The sequence below is a fragment of the Lepisma saccharinum genome, chromosome 25 (assembly GCF_977018435.1).
Source record: "Lepisma saccharinum chromosome 25, izLepSacc3.1, whole genome shotgun sequence".
NCBI lineage: Eukaryota > Metazoa > Arthropoda > Insecta > Zygentoma > Lepismatidae > Lepisma > Lepisma saccharinum.
The window spans coordinates 16731747-16752983 of record NC_139253.1 but is presented as its reverse complement, the minus strand read 5'-3'; the positions used below and the strand labels follow the sequence as shown (position 1 = coordinate 16752983).

At 37.6% G+C, this 21237-nt stretch overlaps 1 protein-coding gene across 1 annotated transcript in view; it reads right to left on the bottom strand.

Moving 5' to 3' along the window:
- LOC145978654 (mitotic checkpoint serine/threonine-protein kinase BUB1-like) overlaps window positions 1-21237 on the bottom strand; it is a 64185-nt gene that overhangs the window by 5298 nt on the left and 37650 nt on the right. The window contains exons 9-18 of the mRNA XM_083111417.1: window positions 20482-20639; window positions 18242-18410; window positions 17477-17811; window positions 15200-15378; window positions 12818-13266; window positions 12348-12508; window positions 9951-10067; window positions 7255-7373; window positions 5930-6095; window positions 4840-4946 (exon numbers count right to left, since the gene is read on the bottom strand). Coding sequence (XP_082967543.1) covers window positions 4840-4946; window positions 5930-6095; window positions 7255-7373; window positions 9951-10067; window positions 12348-12508; window positions 12818-13266; window positions 15200-15378; window positions 17477-17811; window positions 18242-18410; window positions 20482-20639 — 1960 coding nt within the window. The remainder of the gene's footprint in view (window positions 1-4839; window positions 4947-5929; window positions 6096-7254; window positions 7374-9950; window positions 10068-12347; window positions 12509-12817; window positions 13267-15199; window positions 15379-17476; window positions 17812-18241; window positions 18411-20481; window positions 20640-21237) is intronic.

Genomic DNA, 21237 nt, shown 5'->3' with positions numbered 1-21237 from the left:
TGTAAATTTCTGCAGGTTTTCTGTCCTCGTTCACTAAAAACTTCATCACAACATGCTGTTCCATGTAGACATTCACACTGTTGTCCGCCATCTTGAATAACGATCTATGCAGAAACGCGGGAAATGAGCGCCGCCTACCAGTAACAGCACACAGTTGCCAGTTCCTACTGCATACAAAACCTCCAGCCTAGGCGTCTATTTAAACCTGGAAAAAAAAAGTCCCCGATTGACTTGAACGGCCCACGTAGTAAATGCATTCAAAATGCACGAAACAACAGGGGAGGAGAAAAATAAACCTAAAAAATAAGTCAAAATGCAACAAAAACTGTTAAAAATACTGACAAATAAACTAAAAGCCAAAAAAGGCCGAAAAATGCAACAAAAAAATGTAAAATAGAAAGTGTTTTCCAGCTCTAACTGAAGGGAAACGGACATGATATCAGGTTTAGCATTGTTTTTAAGGGTCAGAAAAAAAGTTGATTTTTCATCAACTTCCCGACCCTAAGTAGTAATTATGACCATTGAAAAAGTTGGAGGCAACTTACTTAAAATTTTCTTGCTGAGGGATCGTATCGTCCCATATCTCCACTTCATAATAAAGAAAAACATCAAGTTCATATTTCGAAAATGACTTGGAGTTTTCCACCACGAAAATATGTTTTTCATAGTTTGAAGTTCGTGAGTATTATCTTTCAAGGTTTCAATTGTTTTAATTTCACACATATTTTATATTTCATACGTTCCTCTCTCTTTTCATACAGTCTTTGGAAAAAAGCTGAAGTTTCTTGTTAAACGGGGTCTGGTTCAAATGACTCCTTTTCGCTCTCCTGTTCCCACTTTAAACAAACAACAAAATACTTCGTAACTAAACGATTGCTTGTTCAAAACACGGAATTTTTACACAATTTACAAAATATGACAAAACGCCAACATACATGTTCATCATTTTCCCTTTCAGCGTTTCTCGATTTTATCTGAATTCTTTTCCTCATGAAAATTGCCATGAGGAAATTATTGATATGACATTATGTGTGAATTGGTTTCTTCAAACTGGTAGCAAATTTTAACATGAGCTACCTGGAGAAGAGGTAGCGTGCTTGATTCTTACGAGGGAGGTCGTAGGTTTGATTCTCCACCTAGGCAGGATTTTTTTCAGGAGTATATCGTTGGGTGTAAAGTTTATCCACCGTGCTAAGAAGTTAACATTGGTCTCTGTATTTCACGAGAGGAAAGGAAATAGTAAGAGAAAGTTATTTCGAGGATAGGAGGAAGTCACATGCCACGTGGAATGCGCAGAATCAAGTTACATAGAGCTAAGTCTGTAATGGTGGTTTCGAATATTGCAAAGTTAGTGTGGAAAGTTTGTTATATCTGATACTCGTACTTTCTGTTCAAAGAAGACAAACATTTTAGATACAAAGCAGTGACGAATTAACGATCATTATGAGGTTTTACATTGTTTTGTCACTCACTATATAAATACTTATTAGTAGTTTCTTATCGAATCGGCCTTCGTCGCAATAACAATTTATTTATGTTAATTAGCGATTTACTATTACTTTTAGGCGCATGGTAAGATGGTGGTGAGGGGATTGACAACAGTCATTACGAAGGAACGGACATAAAATTACAAATCTTAGCAATTTGAACTCATTAAACACTCTCCTACGTTACAGTACTGCACTACATCACTACTTAACATAACTGTATATCTTTTTTTAGTATATCGAAATCAAATAATCAATATTTTAGGTGTCAGTGAAGAACAAACAATACATAACTTAAATAACAATACATTTTGCATCCTGAATACATGTATGTGATTTGTGAATTAATCATGATGTTTGTGTTAACACAACATATGAACAATAACTAAAAAGAAAAGTTTTAACTTTAAATCCTGGAAATCTCCAACTTCTAAGTGGAAATATGCGCAGAAGTGTGCATCGGATTCATTTTTTTTAAATATTCTAATATCAATGGTCTCCACGTGATACTAGGTGACGGAGGAACAGTGTGGGAGGGAGACCAGCAGTCGGTAGGTAAGCCAAGGCCCTTCAAAGGGCTGTAGCACTGTGGGTTATGTTAATATCAACGGTATCTGTTCAGTAAACAAAAAAAGAAAAAAAAGAAAGAGGAGAGGGTGGGATTTGAACCCGCGACCTTTCACGCTTGATGAAAAATTAGGATAGCAGCACATAACCAACTGCTCTACGTTAACTGAATGACGTCATACCCTTAAAAACATGTTGACGTTTATGAAGACTCCCACCTTCCTGTGTTTCAAGTACATTTTCTCGACACTTCGTGTAAAATATATGTTTTTGAGAACTGTTCGATATTATGCAAGGTATTGTAAATAAAATGTCACATAAACTCCTCACAAATTTGCTTCTTTCTGCACAAACTTGATGGCAATTTCCTCGAGGTGGAGAAAAACTCTATTCAGTGTTTCAAACCCCCCAAATTTCAAGTCGAGCAAGCAGAATCGTAAATATCCTTCAAGGTTCTTTTTCCAATTTATTATTTCTGTTGATTGTGTATTATAATAGCGGTTTATAGTTTCTAAGTTCATGGAAAGTGTTAAATTGAAAACCTAGCACCGTAGCATTTTACGTCTAGTGGAAGGACCTACTCAAAGTTGGATACTCTCACCTGGAGCTGATGTGCAATGTTGCTAAGTTTACGATTTCTGGACTTAGAATTCTCTCGGGGCGGTCAAATAAGATGTTGCGAAGTGTACATTGCAACTCAGGGCTTGTAAAGTAAACTAAAAATAGTATGTGAAAATATCTCAGCATATGCTAAATATTGATGTTTGAAACAGTTCAGTTGTAAGGGCATATTTGTCAAATTATTGTGCATATTTTTTTAAAATTTTAGGTCATAAGAGCATTTTCCATTTTGCATATGTTGGTGATGTTTAGGTCATAAATATGTTAACCCTACTGATAGCTAAAGCACATTAGTGTCAATCTGTATGAAGCTCACCTTAGTGACTGAAATTTAAGTTCCCTATCAATTCATGCTCACTGGGAAGGGGGAACAATAGGGTAAAGTTCCCTGTGCTACTTGCATCAGGCATTAAAGCAGATAGGGGGGATACGGAGATAGCTGTCCCCCCCTCCCTTTCCATCACTCATAATCACAGGAAAAGGGAATATGTATAGAATTACTGTTTACAATTTACATCCAAGGTGTCTACAATTTCGTAAAAACACAAGTCTCTGACTTTTCCATGTTTTCCAGCTCAAATCATTCGAGTGGCTGAGTTGGTGTTTTTAAGTCCACTTTATGCACAGTAAGGCTAATTGGGACTGCACTTACAGTTTAAAGTGGGATCCGAACCACTATGTGCCTCCACCGGGAATTGAACCCGGGACTCTCTTGATTACAAGCGACGAAGCTACCACTGCACCACCAGGAAGCCCCTCAAATCATTAGAGCATTTATCATACGAAACATGTCTGGAAGAAGGCCACTATATTTTAACATTAGGATCCTACTTAATCCAATTTTATAATATTAACTTCACATGTCATCATCATCCTTTGCAGTTTCCTGCCTCTGGCCAGATCCACATAGAATTCAAGCAAGCCTCTCCAATTTTTCCTGGTCTTCCACCACCCCTCTCTTTCCACGGTGTGTTCCAATCTTATCCTCTTCTCCTAACACCGCTATCTGTTCTTTCCACTGACATCTTGGTCTCATCCTTGGCCTTATTCCCACTCCTTGTGCAGTGTGGGAATAAGGCAAAGGGGGGAGACCAAGATGCCTCACATGTAAAGGTAATAACAACAAGAAGGGAGACTCAACAGTATTTGGCTGTTGGGTGGGGGAAGAAGGAAGCAATTAAATTCCTATCAGTGGTGAGTTATAATGTGACACTTGTCACATACTGACTATTAAGAAAGATTCTCATCTTTTTAAAAAAAATTGTATGCTAATAATTATTGTGCAAGCAGCGTGGAGAGTGGTAAATACTAGGGCTAAGTCGATACTGATACTCTCACTGATTACCACCGACACTGATGATTGAAAATTGTAATAATTACAAGTTCTTCAAAATATACATTAATATTATTATGTAAGTAATTCACTCCAATTATATGCATCAATTTATTTTTATTATTAAGATTTTTGCTTTAAAATATTTGAGGATTACAGCAGAATACTAAATTATATGTCATCAAATAATTCAGTTTTTTCACACAAAAGTCGTGCAAAATTAGAAGAAACTTCGAATTTTGGCCCTGTGAAAGAACAAAATGCTGGAAAGTTATCGGTAAATAAATTCCAATCAATATTTTCTGATACCACTGGTATCAGCCGATACTGAATACCAATACATCGGCTCAGCTCCAGTAAATACCGTAAGAACATAAGCCCACTTAACCACAGTATAAAATGTCCAAGCACTGGTAACTCAGTATATTGAACTGAGTTCGTCCACAACAAATTTAAACGTTATTTCCCCTATTCCTCTTTTGTTCAAAACTTACTCTTACTGCACTCCTACAAAAAAAAGTATTGATTTTTCCAGAAAACAAATAACTTTCCCTGACATTTCAAGGTATTTGAGACTGGTAAACACCCTGACATCACAACATACTAGAAAGAACACAGTATATTTGATTACTATTCTAATCCTTACCTTTGGCCTCCCCCATGGCGCAGTGGTAGCGTCATTGGCTTGTAATCAAGGGGTCCCGGGTTTGATACCCGGTGGAGGCACAAGTGGTTCGGATCCCACTTTAAACTGTAGGTCCAGTCCCGATTAGCCATACTGTGCATAAAGTGGACTTAAAACCTCAACAACAACAACAACATAATCCTTACCTTCTCAGCCGCTCTTTTAGGACCCATCGATTATTCTTGAAATCTAAATTCATGTATGACCCAAACAGTAAACAGTAGGTGGTTGCAACCATTCCATATATGTCGATCTGTAAGTAATAAGTATAGCACTGCTTAAAGAGTACATTAGCACAACATCGTAACACAAACTCCTACAACATTTACCCTTTAATCCCATTAGCCAATTGTAAAGTTGAACTGTATGTGGATTCAAACTGTTCCTTTATGCTAAAAATTCTTACACTACATGGCTTTGTACTTGAGTTGTCTCAATTAGGAACCTCTGGTTAATTGCTGATTTTGCTTTAACTTCTGTTTCAATCTGACATTACACAAAACAAGCCAATGAACGCAGTGATTGAGAATTTGCATCCAAGAATCTTTGAACTTTAAACACAACAAATCCAAAGGATTTTGAGTAAAAAATCGTAACATAACCAAAGAATAGGGAATTTGTAAAATAATTCATATTTAAAGTTAATTTCAATTTGATGTTGATTTCACATTATTTTGTGAAGAAAAATTAATCTGACACCTTTTAAAAATCTCAAAAAGAAACATTACAGTGTGCAATATCATTTCCAGTTTCCACCAAAAACAAAACATAGATGTCCCTGAGAATAACAAATGAGCATGCTATTCTAACAGTTCTCCTGCAAGCTGTATTGCCAAAATTTAAGAAACAATTGGTACCACAATAGAAATTTATTCTGACATAACATGTAAAGTAATGAACTTGAGTGGAATAGAGAACTGAAATTTTATGGACAAAAATTAATTTTACGTTCTCGGATTTTACATTTTTTCCCCATTATACATTCAAACTTCATGGTCTTACTAGAGTAAAATGGAATAAAATTTTTCCAAATTTTACATTTTCCTGCATTTTAAGTTTTCGTATATCAAGGTTCCACTGTATGTACACTACATTTCACATAAAGTTGTCTGACAGGAGTGTACCAAAGATCTAAAAATCAAAAGCACCTACATTCCTCAAAGTAATTTACTTTTGCTTTCAATTAGTTACGTACACCCAACATATTTACTGACTACAAATCAATGTAAGACAAACCTGGTAAGTCCAGTCCTTGTTCATTCTCATTTCTGTGCACTGAAAACCACTGGTTTTCACAACTCGTTTGAAAGTTGTTCCTTCCGGAAATAGTGACATGTCAATACTCCTTCCAAAGTCAATCAGCTGTAGAGTGACACCTATCTTAGGGTTGGATACTGATGGTCTGAAACAATTTTTGTTAATGTTAGTATAAAATTGGTCATTCATTTACATGCCAATGCCATCGCACTTCATGTGGGGGTTGGGGGGCAGCTGCCCTCAAGATTGATTGATTTATTTTATTTTACTTTGCTTTTCTGCAACTTGTGACGAATCGCGAAGATGAGGATGAGTGATGAAGGGACACTCACAAAGAGTACCCATGTCCAGGCCAGGATTTGAATCCAGGTCCACTAGCATTGTTGTGTGCTGTGCTGACCACTCCTCCATGTAATGCCTACAAGATATCAGGATTACAAGTGCAGGGGATTTCAAGTGGGAATTTTCCCGTCAGTGTCTCCATAAAAGTAGCGCTTGAGTTTCAGCCAGCCTCTCATCAATTAATACAACAAGGTACAAAGGTTAAAAAAAAGGGGGGCATGGAGGTTGGTCACCAGACATTTACAACATTGGCAAATTGTAAAGTTGACGTGATCAGCCATTTTTACTCCCCTCCCCCGCTGCTAGGTACCCATTTATTAGAGGCTGAGTGGAACCAGAAGCTACTCCTTGCAAAGACACCTGCAATCGCCCACCATGGGAATCGAATCTGGGTCTCCCACTTGGCAGGCAGATGTCCTACCGATTGGACCACCACCGACTTTGACAACCCTCATACATGGACTGTTCAAAAAGAAGCCAAACTTGTTAAGAAACTGATAAAATGGTAATGTTAGGAAATATATTAAAATGGTAGATCTATATTGCAAGACCCTATACATTCAATCCTAATAGTCACAACAGAGCATAATGATATAGAATTTTCTTGTATTGTAAATGTTGTAATATTCAATGCCCGCAAAAAATTAACTTGAGGTTCCACTGTGTTTACATTGACAGTTAAAGAACAACTTGTGCTACCCAAGGTAGCATGTTTGTGAGTTGAATACTCAAATAAAATATAATGCAGGGTGTCTGGGAAAGAATGTACCTTTTTCAAAACATTTATTCTCGGCCCCATGATGTGATATGAACATGTTTTTGTTGTGGGTATTTGAACTGAAACTCCTGAAGTCTGGTTGCAATCAGAGCTTGTTACAAACACATTGGTCATGTTGAACAAAATTGAAGAAATAGGTACAATCTGTAGTTATTGAAATAAGTGAAGGGACATGAATACTCACCTCAATTGTATCACAAAGTTATCAGGTTTCACGTCACCATGGATAATTTTACACCGATGCAGGTGATGAAATATTAACATCATTTCCATTGTAAAATGCAGGTTCAAATTTTCCCAATCCTGAAATGTGAGAACTCAGTTAATTGTGGTACCCTTGAAATGAAAGCTATGAAATAATAGTTTTGACAATTCTGCAAAAATGAAGTGTGTGCCATATAGCTTCTCAATGTAGTACATTTATTCTAGAGAACTGTAAAAATAATCACTTCAGATAAATGTTAACCAGGACTGACCCAATACCCATGTATTTGTATTGGCCAATTTCACTAGTATTGGTTGGAATTTAATCATTGATACTGATACAGAAGGTTGTTTGGATTGTACGCGACTTTGCAACATCACTGCCATCTGTGGAATTGAGCTGGAGTGACGGTGCAGCTGTTGTTGTCAGCCGCTTATCGCAGCTTGCAGGCACCGGATTGTAGTGCACACAGCAGTGAAATGGCCCCAAAATAGAACCGTTATTGGGAAGGGTACGTCATGGCCCTTTTCCACGCATACTTTTTCTATGACCGAATAATAAAACAAAGTCAGAAGAATGGTTTGACCATTGGGAAAACCAATGTGAAAGAGATAGTGTCTCGGTGCCCACAACAGAGGCCACAAAAGGCACCCGTAAGAGGACACCAGTGAAAGTATCGCCTGTTGTGCTCCGAGAGGAAAATCCACCAACCCAATGTGAGATGGCCAGGAAGGTGCATATGATTCCTTCTCCATAACCATCTCGGGCTGTGGTGCGTTAGCAAGGCCCACGTGCAACATCTCATCTCGTGCCACATTGCCGAACGCAAGATCAACTGGAGAAACCCCTATGAAAAGACACCTGGCAGGGTCCAAATGGAGGACCGTGTCCACAATGTTCACTGTGTACATTTACCTCACTGACAAGAGATGAAACAACTTTGTTTGCTACTGCTGGGAAACATTTCTAAGGTGCTTTATGGTTGTCACCAGATTCTGTTGTGTGGGGAACTTGCTGATTTGTAAGGTTGACAGAAATGTGAAGCTGAATGCTGCCTACTTTCAGTCATCTAATATGATCCCCATTTTCTGTACAGATATCCTCATTTGTACAGAGAGGACATTCAACAGATGCACATTCATATGGACAAGGTCTCAAGACATACCGACCGAACATCCTTCTGCTTTTATCAGGAGATGGTGCAGGAAACAGGGATCAGTGTCATTTCAGGACATTCCACTGTAAAGCCCTGATGGCAGTCCTATGGATTTCTGCGCATTCACTCTTGAAACATATGAAACATAACCATCCACACATCCTCCATGGTCTTTGGAAAAACCACAGAGAGGAATTGCATATGATTCCCATGCCCGTTCTCCAATGTAGTTTGCTACAGTGGAACCTCCGAAGTAGGACGATGGTCCAACAGAACACAACCGGTGTTGGTAGTATGGCATTTCATGAGGTCAGTACACCTTTAAAATCATTCAGATATATCCCAAACAACCTACAGTATTTATTATAGGTTTCATACAAGCTGATATCAATTCATTGAATTATGCACACACAAGAGACTCGGGTTCGAGTCCTGGTTGAGTGTGCATTTTTCTCTGAAACTTCTACGTAGTACATCTCCTGTGTGTGCCTAATAATGAATTTGACATCGCTACGCTGGGAGGAACAAGGCAATGTCGACATCTACAGTGTTTCAAGGCAACAGATCCTGTTGCGGTAGCACTTGCAGAGACGATTCCACTGAGGTAAATCAGCAGCAGCAAAAAATCAGGTGAGGCCAGACCGGCTCGGTAGCTCAGTGGTAGAGCAATGGCACAGTATGCCAGAGACCCCGGGTTCGAGTCCTGGTAGAGCCTGCATTTTTCGCTGAAACTTCTACATAGTACATCTCCTGTGTGTGCCTAATAATGAATTACATCTCTACCCTGGGAGGAACGAGGCAACGTTGATGTCTACAGTGTTTCAAAGGCAACAGATCCCGTTGTTGTAGAACTTGCAGAGACAATTCCACTGAGGTAAAACAGTGCCAGTGAAAAATCAGGCGAGGCCTGGCCGGCTCGGTAGCTCAGTGTTCGAGTCCTGGTTGAGCCTGCATTTTTCTCTGAAACTTCTACGAAGCTGATATCAGTTTTCTGTAAACTTGAGTTCACAATTGTTTCATTTACAAACAAGGCAAGATGTTACAGTAATTAATCATTCAGGTGTTTACAAAATGTTTTTATCTTTACACTATTTGAACTACTGTTTAATAAATACTGGCATAAATATGACAACAATCAATCCATAACATATAGCAATGTGCAGTCTCACAGTTTTATTATAAGACAGTACATATGGTATTCATTTAAAAAAAAAAAAAAGAATCCTCCTTTTCTTCAATTAACTTCTGCAAATAGTTCTAAGATTTACATATACAGTGAAATCCCAATTTTACATTCAATATACATTATACATTCAATATTCATGGTCCCAATAGAGCAAAATGCTATGAAATTTTCCTCTATCTTACATTTTCCCCGCATTCTTAGTTATTTCAGAATGCTCCCATGAAAAACATAAACTTGAGGTTCCACTGTAGTAATGCCAATAACATTACAATGTTGTTTAATTTCTTTTTCTTGATCTGAAAGAACCATTAACAAAAACAATGCAATACTTACACTGCCTTCCCTTGTATTGATGAAATCCAAAAGTGTTCCATATTCATGATATTTAGATACCAGGACACTTGCATTGTTGTACACATACATTTTATCGACTTCAAGGAAGGATGCCATCTAAATAAAATTGTAAAACAGAATTATTCAAGTTTGAAATAATAAAAAAATACATGCACATAAAATATATTTGTTGACTGTAATGAAGATGTTTTGATTGTATTTTGGTTATTTTATGTCTTTTCTGCCACTTTAGGCTAAATTAAACGATGAAGTTCAGTGATCCTTAAATTAATTTAGAACACAAATAACATCCATGCTCAGGCTGACTTGAACCCTGAAACTTTATCGGTGATAACAAAGTTGACCATTCGATGTGCTTGGTCAATGAAACAAGGAAATGGATAACAACATTATGATAAAAACTTCAGACTGGAGCTACAGTTTTATAGTTCTTGCATTTTTTCTTATTCTTTCATCTTTGGCTGATCCCAACAATGATGATGAATCTAATTGATGAAGGAAGACCCATACCTCAGGTGGAGATTCAAAGCCAGCCAGTCAACATGGTGGATCGCAAGGGTACCTGACTGGATTTACATTTAATTAAGTACCTTAAGTCAGGCTTACGCATGTACTTAAGGGAGAATTCACACCGAAGAAACACGCGACATGCAACACGAAACACGCGTCGCTTGGAAGCCAACACTCGGTAATCAATGCAACCTTTCGAACCGAAGAGACACGGCAAGATGCACGTGTCGCGTGTCGCTTACGTGCCTCTCGGACTGTGCAGTTTTCTCAATACTGTGCATCGTGTTGCTTCAGTTTGTTGTTCGCGCATGTGCACCGAATGCTTCATTCCAACGAGTTGTATTTAGACTCTAGAAGAGAGCCCAACCGGCATTATGTTTGATCCTCTAATTTGTTGATATAATAAAGTATCGATATGTACAATGTTTTAACAATGTTTTAAGGTTTAAACACAACGTTCATTTCACTTTATCAAGTTTTTTGATGTAGTTATCTATCGGCTGTAATTTGCCTTCAACATCGAGAAAAGAGGCCGTGTTTTGGCCATTTACCTGACTGCTTTTATTTGAAAAAGTCAGCTTATGGAGACACTTTAGTCCAAACTTGGTTTGAGTTGCTGTTTTAAATCCACTTTATGCACAGTAAGGCTAATCGGGACTGGACCTACAGTTTAAAGTGGGATCCGAACCACTTGTGCCTCCACCAGATATCGAACCAGGGACCTCTTGATTACAAGGCAATGACGCTACCACTGCACCATAGGGGAGGCCCTTTAGTCCAAACTATATTAGTCATCATGGTAAAGTACTCTAGTGCATTGTTTTCAACCGCCGGGCCGCGACCCGATACCGTTCCCTCGTATCAACTATACTGAGCTGTGAAATGTTCTGCTGAAACTGGTTGACAACTATCATAATCCCAATATCATATTTGAGTTGTGAGTTTTCGTTTTTAAGTCCATTTTATGCACAAATAGACTAATCAGAACTGGATCGGCCCGGTGTCTCCCCGGTTATCGAACGCGGGATCACTTAATAACAAGGAGACGACGTTACCACTTTGTCTTCCATATTTTTATATTTGTCAACAAATATACACACCTAATCAAACTATTATTACTCTTATGATTATGCTGGAATTTATTTATCAATATTTAATTTCACAGGTACATGTTAATTCATGCATAAAATATTCAATACTGTAAAGATTTATGAGGAAAATTCTTCGGCTAAGGGCATTGACTTAAAAAGAATACCGTGACATGGTTTCAAGAAGGTTGAGAACCATTCCTCTAGTGTTTAGGTATTCGCTTTATTCAGGCTGAAAAGTCTAGCGTATACAGTTTGATTTCAGTGCATATTATTTCTCCGTTTTCTCGTGTACAACATGCCTCTCCCAAGTTTCAATAACTTGCACAAATTTTACAACGCAGTTTACATGTAACAATGTCTCTTGTTACGTTATTTTCGGGTGATAAATAAACTGATTAATGCAATTATATCGGTACCATCATGCAAACTGAGCAAAGAAATCAAGTGTCGCTTGTTGCGTGCATCTTGCTTCTTCGGTATGAAACACTCATGTTGGGTGTTGCATGTTGCGTGTCGCGTGTTTCTTCGGTGTGAATTCTCCCTAACAGTTACTGAAATTTTTGCCACATCATGTGGCTTCTTCAGGAGTTAGAATAAGAATAGTCAAAGTTTAAAACACGTGAAGGTAAGTGGGTTGTGTAAGTGTCAGTTGCCAGCCAGAGATGGAGTAGGAAGCAGTGACAGGCACTCTGCATGGGCGTATTTATTTATTACTATTTTAATGAATCAATGGATATCCTGCAGCACCAACATTCCTCTGTTCCCACATACATACCAATTGCTTTTCTTCCAGTCTATTCTTCACCTCCATACAGATGTAGAATTCCCACGACCAACTTGGACGTTGTACTTTAAGAGTCTTGCTGCAACGGGTGATGTACACTTTGGCATATGCTCCTTCACCAATACATTTCTGAAGATTAAAAACTTCTGAGCCTGAAGAGAGAAAGAGCATAACCAAAATGGCGATAACACAAAAAAAGTAGTAGCCAATACAAATAAAATGCCAATTACTTGCCAAAGGTTAATGAGTCATAGCTGTTATCTAGAAGTGATTATGAATCGAACCTAGAACCTACAATTTTCAAGAATAATACTATGAGTCAACTGCACAAAGTACTTGACCACTGAGGTGGCTCAATCATAAATATTTTGGAACTTTCTGTTTTTATTATTGTTCTAATTCAACCTGAAAAACCTGAAACCTTTTTAACAGAAAAATGTACTTAATTTCAACGAACTTACCTAGATTTATTTTCATATTTCCCTTCACTTTAGGCAAATGTTCATCCACCACTATATAATTATCATACTTAGCTAGAGGATGTTTTAACATCGACAGTTGCTTTGATATCAATGTTTCGTCAAAAGGATCTATCTCGCCTGCAATCGAGACAGAGTCCAAGCTCTGCACAATGTCTTGTTGTAGATCTCTTCCAAAACTATTGTTGCCATCTTTCTGACAGGCATTTCTTTCAGTCTGTTCACCAACGTGGTTATTTGCACTTAGAAACTTCTGAGTTGATTGTCTCCCCTGAGAATGTGAGGAGCTGGTACTTGAAGAGCTATAGTATTCCATAGAGTGTTCCGGAATAGGATATAACATGTTCCCATATGATTTTCCTGCACAGACACTAGTGGTGCTGACAGATGAAGACTTACAAGGCATTACGTCTTTACTGTTGCAAAGGTTTCTAGAAAAAGGGGGAGAAATTTTTTTCAGTAATATCACAGTGATAAAATCAAAAATAATAAACTGAATTAATGTTTTGAGAAAATCTGAATACTTATATACTTGTAATTACGGCTGGGCTATATCAATGATTGGCATATACCCTTACAGGTATTCACAAAAAAAAGTAAATTTTACATCATTATTTACCACAGACTTACTGCATTTTGATTATTAAATATTGATAAATCCTTGAAGTACCTGTTGATTGATTAATTGAGTTGGTGTTTTACGTCCACTTTAGGCACAGTGAGGCCAATTGGGACTGGAGCTACAGTATAAAGTGGGATCTGAACCACTATGTGCCTCCACCAGGTATCGAACCCGGGAAGCCTTGATTACAAGGCGATGATGCTACCACTGCGCCATAGGGGAGGTTCTTGAAGTTCCTGTTAGATTAATCATGGTGATGATGAAAGAACACAGAAACACAAACACCCCTGTTGGGATTCAAATCAACAACCCTTGAAATCACAACACATTTGTTGTAAAAACAATCAGAATATTGGTCAAAAATTTGCCGATTTCCAGGTTCAAATTCAGTATGTAAAAATCACATGTTGGTGTTACATATGAAAAAAAATATATGCAAATTTGATTTCGTAAACTTGCTCAGCCTATGCCGAGGACAATGTATTGGAATCGAGAAGTACAGTTTGGAATTAATTTACCGATATTTTCTGGCATTTCGAACTTTTGTGGAGTCTGCAAAAATTCCATGTTATCAAGTTCATAGTCTCCAAATATTTTGTAACAGTAATATGTAAAAAAGTTGGATTTTATGATTAAATGGCAGACATTCAAATTCCTGACAATGTATCCTTCATTCCAAGATTGCCTGCAGAATTATTTACTGTTTCTGGATTTTCTGCATAAATCTCAGGATAATCAAGATTCTAGATAGTTGTTTATTGTTTATAATTATTAGGGAGCAGATTTTAAGTTGCAGCACCTTTCCAAAAATCAAGTACATTGAACACACTTTGTTGCACCTTTTCGTGAGATTAGCACATTTATCCCCCTTTTAGCCCTGTTTGATGCTTCAGCACCTTTTCATTCTTCTTCTCTTATGTTCTGTTAAAAAAATGGACAGAAACAAACGATTTTCACTCTTCTTGAGCAGCTACATAAAATCCTATAGTCTCATTTTGTAGAGCAGAACGAGAGCTATAACTTGATATATAATCATTGCAGACCCAAAAGTTCCCAAGATAATGTAGCAAAAGCTACTAGAGAAAACAAACCAATTCGGCAGTACCACAGTTCTCTATGCGGTCCGCGTGCAGAAAAGAAGAGCATGTTTCGAACTTGTTTTAAAACATTTTCAGAACTTTTTTCCCCTTTCCCGACCATAATTTTGCACCTTAAAATCCATTCCCTAATAATTATAGATAGTTGTTAACTGTTTATTGATATAGTTTACTTTATTTCGCTCTTCTGACACTTTTGGCTAATCGCGAAGATAATTGTGAGTGATGATATGATGAGGGGACACTCACTCACAAAGAACAACCATGCCCAGGCCAGGATTAGAACCAAGGACCCCTTGGCCTAATAATGGTGTGAGATTCTAGATAGTGTTGCATCTGAAAATTATACTACATATTTCATGTTCAATAGTTTATTATGCATATAACTTTGCATCATTTCATGACAAGTTGTGCTATTAAACTGCACTTCACATCTTTTGATACAATTTAAAATGAACATTACATTGTGCGATCTGTTCATTGAAATATGCATGATCCCTAAAAATCATGGCCAACACTGAACACATTTAACCACCAAAGTGAGCATGCTGTTTACCACAAGTTGTTACAATGATATGAACTAAATTCAATTTTATAAATGAACATAACATAGAATAATGCAATAATGCAAAACTGCCAACTTACCTTTGAGCTAAATTTTCACCTAAATTTGAAGACATTTGTGATGTTTCGCCTTTTGGAGCTGGTCGATATCCTTGATACGGCGTAGAAGCAAATATTGGGATTGAGAAGGCAGCTGTATAATTTGGAGGAAGGGTCACATCTTCATTCTCATTTATCACAGTCACCCCAAGGTCTTCTTGCTAAGTAAGATTTTAGTAATTTTACTAAGCATAGTTCATTGATATATCAATTTAAAGATATGATCTCAATACAAACTTATGTGCAAGGAAGAGTGCAAATCATGATACATATGTTTGATAAAACGAAAAACAATTTTTTTTTCGAACATGTTTTCCCTTGTGTTAAATACAAAAGATTTTTCCATTCATCAGTATCCTGTTTCTTTAGTACTCTGTGTATTTTAAATCTTAAGACTGTGCATCTGCAATTCTTACATTCTTGTCAACAATAGAAAGTTTGGTGATCAATTCTTTGCCGACAGAAAATAAAATGAATTTTTTATTTGAATTTTGCAATACACCTAATGTCATATAAGGCTAATGCATTTTATTTAGCTAGGTGAGCTGCTTCCTTATGAAAAATGGCCATTTTTCACAATCAAAGTCCATATTTAAATGCATGTTTTGATTGAAGTATCAAAATATATATATTTACGTTTCTAACACTTCTTTAGTAGACATTCCTTGTAAATTTGTAAAAATACTAATGTGGACATGTTCACTATTTTACAGTAACCGTTTCTGGATAACGGAAATGAAAAAATAAAAAAAGATACAAATTTTTACCTTTCATACATTCCACATTTTGCAGTTTTCTTGTAAATTTTCATAAATTTTTATAGAGAAACTGATTAATCACTTTATTAATTGGTTTCATGGCGTGAATATTGTAACAAAAAGTTATGTTTCCACATTGCTCTTCTATTTCAGGTGATTAATTTTGAAGGTGCACTACATTCATGACCATAGCTCATGTCATCTTGCGAGCAGATGTTATCACATCATTACATGCAACCCAGATGGCAAACCATTCATAAACTTTGAAATTAACTGATTGAAATAAAAGAGCAGTATGCAAATATGTAACTTTTCCCACATATACCAATTGTTTATTTTTCAGAAAACCAACAGAAATTATCATACATTAGCCAGATCTAGCAACCCTTTCTCAGACCTGGTATTATCCAGTAGCCATCACATTGCTGAACTGATTCAGAAATGTCAGTAAAAAAAAGGTAAAGTGTTCCCCTGTGCTTAGCACCATGCCATGAAGGCATATAGGGGGGTGTGGGGGTAACGCCCCACACTTTCTTGATCCCGTTGTGAGTGGGGGTGATGTGATCAGCACCACGCACCTGACCGCCTTTACCCCCCAGGTTTCCCCAGGTACCCATGTTATTCGATGCTGGGTGGGTGCCAGGGCCGCTTCCATCGTTAGAAAAGTTCCCGAATTTGAACCAGCTGGGGATCGAACCTGGGACCTTTAGCATGGTAGTCAGACACGTTACCGAATGAGCCACCGCAGGCACTGTTCAGAAATGTCAGTACTATAGACATTGCAAAGTATCAACTTTAAATTTTATTACAAATGTCAACCAGTAATTTTTTCATGACATCAGGAAGTCTCGGTCAGCCCAGTTGACAGTGAAGCAGGAATCCAACAGATGGTTAACTAATATAGAATGTCACAGACTATATAATAATTGATTGATTGATTGATTTTATTTTACTTCGCTTTTTGTGCTAATTTGCGAAGATGGGAATGAGTGATGAAATTGATGAATGGACATTCACAAACAACCAAGCCCGAGCGTGATTTGAACCCAGGACCCATGACATCACAGCACCATGTGCTAACCACTCAGCTACAGGGTTCAGCATACTATATAATAAATCAACAATAAGTTATATTATTATTACTTTGAGTTGTCTCTATGCAAAGCTAATCAGGACTTGACCTACAGTTCAAAGTGGGGTCCAAAACACTATGTGCCTCCACCAGGAATCGAACCCAGGACAGCTCGACTATAAGGTGTCAATGTTACCACTACACCAATGGGGAGGATGGGTGACAATTAGCTGAAATTGATGAACATTCACAAATAACACCCATAGGCAGGTTGGGATTTGAACCTGGAAACTTTGGTGACAAGTCCAAAAGGCAACCATTCAACATGTTCAGTCACCAAGAAAGCATTCATAGAAATATCATGCATATCAATATTTCATTACAGACTAATCAATTATATTTCTGGTACTGTCTAATGGAAAAACAAACCTGACTGAATTTTTCCTCGTCTGTTAAGGGGACAAAATGAATATCTGTGGATGGTGTAAGAATTCCGGATAATTTCCTCCTCTCTTGTGGCAGCACGTAGTCTTGTGGTTGGAAGTTCTCCTTTCCGTTGGGTCCATTCAAATCACCAGGTTGATCTTCAGATTCTGTTTGCATCGGTACTCCAGCACTTTGAAACTCCCTTGACCTCAATGGCTGTTGAAATCTACTGGCTGGCATTACAGAAGCAGCTGCTGCCTCCTGTTCATTGCTAGGAACGCAAACACTTTCGAATATCTCGAATGCTGCTAAAGGTGGTTTTGCAACCACTTCATTAGCTGCAATGACAAAAGAACATGCATGAGCAACAGACTAGTTATATATATAGGGTGTATTGTTTGTTGTCAATGGCAATCTGGTAGATTGCTATTCCAACAGAAAAATTATAAATATTTTCAACTGAAGTGTTACAATTTTCAGATATCTGTATTGGTAGAAATTAGAATATTAGCAGTGTTATCAACTGTGCACTACTTCCTTATTCTACTGCACAACTAGAGAACATCATAAAACATAGCATTCAGGCTACAAAGAGCAATATATTATACCATGCAATGTAAAATGTATGAACACACAGTCTGAATATCAAGATATATCTCATAGCAGCAATGTTGAACTTTTGTTTAATTTGTAACAAATTAAATCAAGTGCAATGAGATTCTAGTTTAAATATTTGCTGCAAAAAATAAATAACATTGACGTGATTACCTATTATGCTAGGTTCTTGATAACTGGATGACCACAATTCGTTCATCATGTGCATGGCTTCTTTGGTGTTGACTGTAGGGGATGGTTGCCACAAGCTTTGAGGATCGCCAATACCTCTGGCTGCTTTGTTTATTGGAGTAGATTTCTTCTCAGGTTCATTATAACTTTGCTGCAGAAGAGGAAAAAAAACATTATTAATATATAAATTTGCACTACAGTTGTCTGATCTAGTGAACAAACAAACTAAACCAGGCTAAACGTGTTATGAACAAATATAACGACTCTGCAATAAAACAGACAACCGAAAGAGATGGGAAATGACTAAAAAAAAAAGAATGAAAGAGAATTTAAAAAAGGCAGATCGAGATGTACGGGGCACATGTAGCTGAACTTCAATTTTACATTTTTCTACATTACACATTTAACTCTCTCCTGGTCCAATATAACAAAATATTGAAGTTATTTCCTGCATTATTATTATTGTTCCATATTATTGGAATTATTTCCTAATATGTGCTATCCCCAGTTAAGAAAATTTTCATGAAGCACTGCAATCTCCACTAAGAATCCCCCAGCTGGTAATTTCCTCTCAGTACCATGCACAATATTTTAATGCAGTCTAAATATCCCGTAAATTATGGAAAATTCACAATTTTTATATATTTCACACCAGTATTGAAGGAAAATAAATTTTATCAAACAACTATTTTAATAAATATGGAGAAACTAGTACTCACTTTATCCGCAAAACTGTTTTTTTCTTCTTCGTTCTATTAATTTCAGTGGCCACTGCCACAAATTCACAACCACTATCTACAGAAAACTGGATGCAGGTAACCAGTACATACATGCTCTCTCTAGCCATCCCCCCAAGCAAAAAGCTAATGTGTGGCTGAACTTTTATCGAAGAGCTTTCTCCTACTCTTGCAGAGAAGAGGATCTACGAGAGGAGATAGCCACCATCACTGAAATAGCCCTAAAACATGGCTACACAGAAGAACAACTTTCCACTTGGTGCAGTAAAGCGGAAATACAGGTCAGACTCGCTAACCAACCACAATCAACCCAGCCACAATCAACCTCCAGCGGCCAATATAAATGGTTTGCCTTCCCCTACCATCCCACCACTTCCAACCGCATATCCAAAGCCCTTCTCCCATATGGCATCAAAGTAGCGCACAAACCCAATTCCAAAATAGCTGATAAACTGAACAAACACAAACGGTACTTCCTCTTTCCCTTGATAACCCAGGTGTATATGATGCAGAGTGCGAATGCAAGGCACATTACATCGGCAGGTCCATCAGATCTATCAATGAAAGAATCCAAAAAGACCTAACAGATGCGAAAAAAGCCCAACCCACTACTGGTCTTGCTTAACATATCAAATACAATAGCCATAAAATTCAAAAGGTTCAAGTCAAACACACTGCCCACACGCTCGTAGACACCAAAATCAAGGAAACGCATGCCATGATGCACTTCCTGCACAAGCTAAACATCGATAGCAGACAAGCGCACCACACTTGGATTCCCCTACTACAACAGTTATCGCCTGGAAATAGCAGACGACACAGACCCAGATGCACTTAACAACAGCGCATCTAGCGGCAGCCAGAGAACTACAAACAAAAGACGCACGCCAAGCAACAGTACAGCAAGTTCTAATGAGGATTGTGGCAGCAGCCACTGAAATTAATAGAACGAAGAAGAAAAAACAGTTTTGTGGATAAAGTGAGTACTAGTTTCTCCGTATTTATATTCTACCGTGCCTCTCTATTCCCAATTATGATCGCAATTTTAATATTGCGCTCTCATTTGTGAACTTCTGTATATATTGATGCAGTTCAAAATGCAACACACATGTCTATATTAACATTATAAATATGCTGTAGAAAAATGTTACATGCTCAAAAATTGGTATTGGTGGGATTCTGTAAGAAATTTTGAATTTGAAGTGTTGTTTTAAGTCCACTTTATGCACAGAAAGGCTGGGCCTGTACCTACAGTTTAAAGTGGGATCCGAAACACTGTGCAATGTTCCTCCACAAGGTATCGAACCTGTCACCCCTTGAATACAAGGTGACAACCTTACCACTATGCCTTCGAGGAGACTGGGAATCTCTTAGAGAATTGGTATTGGTTGAAAGTATATTGGATTAGTTCTAGTCAAAAGTCATCAGAAATATCTGACAAAATATAAATCACTCACACTCTTAACAATCACCTGAAGTACTAACCTGAGGTATAGATCCTTGACTACTCTCTTGAGCAGAATAGCTCCTCCCAGAATCTACCAGCTCACGTGACATATTCTCACTATTGTCTTTTTGCATCATGGCTTCTTTCAGCCTTCGAATCTCACTCTCAGCTTGCTTCAAAGCCAACTCAAGTTCTTCTGTAAATATGCAAAATATACGATTAAGAAGAAGGAACTGCAGCGAGAGAAACAAAATAAGTGGGCCAGGATTTTAAATGAAACTAGGAGCACTGCTGGACATGAGATTTGTCCAGAAAGAAACCAAACTTTCAAATTTGCCCAACAATCAAATAATCCCTGTTGGTCAACTTACTAGCGCCATCATTGTTTAGTTTTCAATCTGTGAGCGGTTAAGTGAAGTTGTGTTCCATGGCTGCAGCAATTTTCTGATATACAGAAAATGAAGATACTCGAAGAGAATTTATGCGTGAGCATAAAATTTTGTTTCTAATTGGGCAACACATTTACAGAAATGATCAAAATGTTGCAAAAAGCATATGGGGGGGGGGGGGGGGACTGTATGAGCCGGACACAATGTTATGAGTGGTATGAATGGTTCGAAGTAGGCAGAATATCCATTGAAGATGATGCAAAGCTTGAACGGCTATCAACACCATGTGATGATGTGCATGTTGAGCAAATGCGTGCAGTAGTGCGGGAAAATCATTGGTTGACCATCCGTGGAATAGCAGAAGCGAGAATAAGCAAACGTCGTGTCATACAATTTTGGTAGAGA